Here is a 6,000-nt window from a genome sequence, read left to right on the forward strand (position 1 = left end):
TCTAATTTATTGTCCTCTTCTTCCAAAAATTCAAGGTACCTCGTGTGCATTTGCTCATTAGTAGGTACAGACTGGATGAAGAAAGGAACAATTATACAAGGTTTAAGCTCAGTGAATTAACAGCAGGTCTCTCTGTGCCTGGTTTATCTTTTTAAAAGTAATTAGAAAGATGTGCAGGTCTATTAACCAACCGTCAGAAATAAACTCTATTACCCATATCTGAGATTCTCAAAATATTTGAATGATAACCTTTCAACACATGTGCACCCACTAATACAAATTTTATTATTTCAGGCTTGCATATGGCAGAGGTATCGTTCAAGAAGCAAAGTTATTTGTGATCCATACTTATTTTTCATATTTTCTTTAAAATAATCAGTACAAAGTCAGAATATGTGAGTGTTTATATAAGGAAAGCTTTTCAATCACAATTTTTTTTTTTTTTTTTTTGGAAAAAGCTCAGTTATGCCAATAGGTTTCCCACAAAATCAGAGAAGCCTGGGCAGCTGATATGAAGGGTCACTGGGTTCAGACCTCAAGAAAGATGATCATGCCAAGGCCTCAGTTGGCTCACCACCAGAAAACTGCTGATCTACAGGAACAGTGCGGTGTTAGCAGGGGAAATGCCTGGGGACCCTAAAATTGGTTGAGCTCCAGGCTTGCTGACAGACCAAGCGCCATCCACAGAGCAGCAGCCCGCCAGGCTGTCACTACTGAAAGGACAGTCCAAGCACCTGTGGCTTCACAGGCTCCCTGGGAGCTCCTTAGGGGAGGTGGACTCTCAGGTCCCTGGTGCACCGCCTGGGAATCTGCATCCTAACTAGATCCCAGGTCCTCCCCACGTACATTAAAGTTTAAGAAGAAATGCTTTCCAATATCAGTTGTGCAGATGTAGACTTTCTGCTATTCAAACGTCTCGACATTTCCTAGGACACCAATTTTAAATTTTTTTTTCACAAGTAATGGCAGTTAGTACAAACATCTCGTGACAATAATAATGGCTAAAGAGCCAAGGCAAAGAAATGTAACGCAAGGACCTTGTCCCCTCTCTCTCTCTTAAAAAGTCTCCATGCCCAGATGCCACCCCCAGCCAACTGAATCCACATCCCTAAGGATGGGGGCCAACTGACTCTCTCCCTAAAGACTTCAAATGTGCGCTTGAGATCCAGTGTTTAGGAAGGTAATTCTAGAACTAAGACATATATAAAAATCATCAATCGTTTCCCCAAAAGAAATCATGAAAGCGTGGCAAAATTAATTTCAATATAGTCATTTATTTTGTTCACTTAGAGGCCATACGTTAGAAATGTCTAGTGAAGCTGCAATCAAACGTCTTTCTTGTTCCAGTGCCTTGTGGCATTCCCTTCCCAAAAATGGAGACCAGGAGACAAGAGAGGAGTTGAGGAGTGGGGGTGGGCAGACCAGTGGGGGGCCCCTAGTGGGGGCCTCTGCTCTGGGAGTCTCCATGGAGGGAAGACCCCAGGTCAAGTCCAGCGGCTGAACCAAGGACTCTCCTATCCCACACCCCCTCTCCAGATGCCAGAGTCCCGATAGAGAATTTGCACGACTGAAAAAATGCTACTTTTTCATCCTAGTTTAGCTCCTCAGTAGATAATTTCCATATTGCAAATTTCTAGTGTTGTGAATCATTTGAAAAGCTTCTTCAGTGAGTTGAACATGCCAGGCACCGGGCTAGATGCTGCCAATGAGGTAAGTGAGCAAAACAGGCAGCCCTTGCCTTCTTGAACTTACTCCACTCAACAGAGGAACGCAGAAGCTCATCAGAAAAATCACAGTAAACCGAGTTACAAGAATTCATCGTCGCTAGAAGTGTCTACACATATTCTATAAACCTTGAACATCTGATTTAAAAGACTTTAAAAATGCGTTTATCAGATGATGTAGTTCCTATGAAAGTCTTTGCAAAAAAGCTTCTTTGAAATGTAATCATTTGCAGGGTTAAATGAGGCAGGATGCTTGACATTTGTGCTACTTCTTTATCTGTTTTTTCAAACAGGCAGCCCTGCACACCTCTACATCACAGCTGCAGTAGGGACGGCTCTCCTGTTTGGGTAGCAAACAGCCAGGGAGGTTGGTGTGTATACTGGGGGTTTGGGGGAAGAAGTTAAAAGGGCAACAGAGATGGAGTTTTCTGAAAAAGTTTATCTTGTAGCTAAACTCCAAACTTTGAATATGGTTATATGGATGTTTAAAAAAAAAAAAAAGAAAGAAAGAAAGAAAACACACACACACATAAATTTTACAAGCAACTTTTTGGAAGGTTTTTTTTCTTCTTCTTTGCAAACCAAAGTATGAATACTATGTGGTAAATATATAGCACAAACCACATGCTATTTTTTCTTTGGCAAGGTTGGTGGAGGAAAAGTCAATCTACTTTAGATCTAGTACTTTTTTTTTTTTCTTTTCAATCTGGGTACATGCAATCTGCAAACATTTGGGAGGCTGATTCATTTTTAACTATTCAAACATGAGAAGGGGAAACAATTTTTTTAAAGTTACTGTAATTTTTACACTCTTCTAAGCATTCTTCTAACTGCATTAAAAACTAAATTAACTGGTTTTGTTTTTTTCTTGAAGAATTACATAGCTACCTCCCTTTTAAACAAAACCAATAAAACTGGCTCCTTTTTCTCATTTGCTTACTATAAACTGTAAACACGTCACTTGATACTAAATGATTTCATTCTGATTCAGATGCATTCAGAAACCCCAAGTAGTTCACACTCACAACTTTAGTGGAAAAAAAAAAATCTCTTACTTGGTACCAAGTTCTAATCTAAAGAAGCTGATATGACTAAAAATGTTGCATTAGTGATGGGTCAAATCAAGTCTATTCTCTTAGCTAGTAGAACTTTGAAAGAAGGCCTTTGGCATACATAAAAGTGGGAAGAATTGCAGAATGAACTCCCACAAACCCATCACCAAGCTTCAACAATTATCAAGCCATGACCAATCTCATTTCATCTATAAGATGAACCTATTGTTTTGAAATAAATTCCGGACATCATAGCATTCACTTGTAACCACTTCGGTAAGCATCTCTAAATGATTAGGACTCCTTTAGGTAACAAAGGTCGATACATAAAGACTCCTAACTCTGGGAAACGAACTAGGGGTGGTGGAAGGGGAGAAGGGTGGGGGGGGTGGGGGTGAATGCGTGAAGGGCACTGAGGGGGGCACGTGACGGGATGAGCACTGGGTGTTATTCTGTATGTTGGTAAATTGAAGACCAATAAAAAATAAATTTATTATATATAAAAAAAGGTAGATACTATCCTCAGTAAAATGCAAGCAAAGATAGTGGTGTCTTCCTATGAACACGTTACTCCTTATATTACTTCTTTCCTAAAGAAGATGCCCCTTTAAAAATGCAGTACAAAATGGGGTTCAGGAGTAATGGTTAATACATTCTGCGTAAGTCTTAGAGAAACCTGTCCTTCATGGCATTTAGGAAAACTGTACCTATAAAATCTGATGCTATTAAATCTCCAAATGAAAATTTTCTAGCTAGGCTGACTAGTTTGCACATTTACTTTGGAAGAAACTGCTAAGAGCTTCACTATTACCCATGTAACATCAAGACTACTAAATTGTGATAAGGGATCATCCAACCCCCAAGCCTACCAGACCATTAATATTTCTGTGAAGCAGCAGAACAACTGTTCTAAGAGCCCAGCATGCCACTTTCTACGTGGCCACACCCATCTCCATGGCCCCCACCAGCCTGAGCTAGGCATTATCCCTTGAGCTCATTCATTGCCCACTGCTCTTTCATTGCTGAACATTCACTTCGCTACTACTGCTACAAAAATGCCACATGCCAAAGGTGTTAGAAAAGATAAATAGTAGAGAACTACTGCATCTTCTGTCCTTTTTCTGAATGCTGCTCTCTTGTTTGGCCAAGAATTTTAAGTCTTTTGTTATAGGTCCCTCCATTACGTGGCACCATATGATGCACATAGCAGGTGGACATTATATGTTGAATTAATGATTTACACGGCACCATGTGATGCACATAGCAGGTGGACATTATATGTTGAATTAATGATTTACATGGCACCATGTGATGCACACAGTAGGTGGAAATTATATGTTGAACTAGTGATTCTTAATTCACATTCCATAGCGCTTAATAGTCTCATCTGCAGTGTAGACACTCAATATATACAGACTTTACATGGGGGGGGGGGGAACTGGATGGGGAAATGGGTGAACCACTCATTCTTGACTGCAGCATACTCTGATGAAAGAAAAACATTTCATCACTTTCATACTGATGTGAGTAATCCTTGTTGCAAAAGCTGCTTTTTTAAGAAAAAGTTATCTCAACAGGTAAAGATCATTTTTATTAATATGCAAATACGAGCGTCCTAAAGTATCACTCATAATATTTATACCTTTTTTTTTTTTAGTAGATAATCAAACTTGCTCTATGAAACACAAAACAGTAGACAACGAATATTTAACAAAAAGCCTGCGATTGCAAGCAACGAAGTTTAAGACTCTGGCACACGTCAAAAACCCATACAGCGCGAGCAATGCCATGTTTTGATGCATCCAACTCGGTTTAGTAATCACCTTTGAATCTGAAAACCCATAAAGTCCAAACCCAACTCTCTTTTCCCATAAAAAAAAAAAAAAAGTGCACAGTCAGCCCTCCACTTCCTCTGAGAAAGAGTTCACAGCACCAGACAAGAACATTTGAATGAATCCAACCAACTGCACTGCAATTTCCAAGAAAACACAAGAGCATAAACCACCAGAAAGCATAATATTACAGATTTACCCCTTCCTTTCTACTATCTTTCTCTGCAGTTCCCAGCCCTCCTCCTCGTCTTTTAGAAGTTCGGCTCTTTGCTGGGCTGTAGCGAGGCTGCGCCGGGGCCCAGAGCTGCACCGCGACCACACTCACCTGCAGCTTCTCCCTCCCTCCGCCCACCTGCGAGGGGAGGCACGTGGTCCCTGCACCCCGGGGGGCGAGCGGAGCGCAGGGGTCCCCGCCCCGGGCCTCTCGGGCGCCCCGGGCACCTCCGCAGGGTGCTGCAGGGCGGAGCCCCGCGCGCCCCCCGTGCACCGCGGCCCCTCCCGGAGCGCACCTGCCGCGCCGCCAGCGCGGGGGGAGGGAGGACGAGGGGGGGGGGTCCGGGCCGGCCCTGCGCGGCCGCGAGTTCGCCCCCAGCTCCGCGCTGGGCCCGGAAAGCGCTTTCGGGGGAGGTGAGCGGCCAATGCTGCGTCGCGGGGGAAATTCAAACCCACCGGCCGGCGCGCCCAGGGCTGAGCGCGCAGCGAGGCCGGGGCCGGGGAGGAGCCCGAGGGAGCCCCGAGGGAGCCCTCCCGGGGTCCGGGCGGCCGGACTCAGTTTCCCTCCCGTGCACCTGGGGAGGCGGGCACTCACCTGAGCCCTGAAGTAGAGGAACAGGGCGACGCTGCAGACCACCTGGCCCAGCCCCAGCCCCAGGAAGGCCACGGCCACGGAGCGGGAGGCGGGCGCGGGCGGCGCGGGCGGCGCGGGCGGGGGGCCGTCGTGGGGGGCGCCCGGGCCGCCGCCCGCCTCCTCGGGGCCGCGCAGGTACTTGCCGTAGTCTCGGCTGGCGCGGCGCATGGCCTCGTCCTCTGCCCGGGCGGCTCGGAAGGCGGCGCGGGGCCGGCGGCCTCGACCTGGGGCTCGGAGCCGGCGCTGCGCGGGGCGGGCGGGCAGGGCGCCCGGACACCCCGACCCTTATACCCCGCGGCCGGGGGCCGGGCCCGGGAGCCAATCAGCCCGGGGCGCGGCGGCTCCTCCACCCCCCCCCCCCCCCCCCGTCCCCTTCCTTCCTCTCTCCTCCCTCGCTCTCCGACTCGGCGCCCTCGCTACCGGCCTCCCCGCCCCCCCCCTCCCCATCGGCGCTCGCGGGGCGGGGGCCGCGGCTCGGAGGCCCAGGGGTGCGCGGGCGGAGCGCCCGGGTCGCGCGGGGGGAGGGGCTGGCCCGGCGGCCGCGA

At 47.4% G+C, this 6,000-nt stretch overlaps 1 protein-coding gene across 1 annotated transcript in view; it reads right to left on the reverse strand.

Moving 5' to 3' along the window:
• The window catches only part of TNFSF11 (TNF superfamily member 11), a 31,011-nt gene extending 25,226 nt beyond the window's left edge, over positions 1-5,785 (reverse strand). The window contains exon 1 of the mRNA XM_026009649.2: positions 5,417-5,785. Within this exon, the coding sequence (XP_025865434.2) occupies positions 5,417-5,623 (207 nt within the window). The 5' untranslated portion in view covers positions 5,624-5,785. The remainder of the gene's footprint in view (positions 1-5,416) is intronic.
• Positions 5,786-6,000: the final 215 nt, after the last annotated feature.

Source organism: Vulpes vulpes, chromosome 6 (assembly GCF_048418805.1).
Source record: "Vulpes vulpes isolate BD-2025 chromosome 6, VulVul3, whole genome shotgun sequence".
NCBI classification, from domain to species: Eukaryota; Metazoa; Chordata; class Mammalia; order Carnivora; family Canidae; genus Vulpes; species Vulpes vulpes.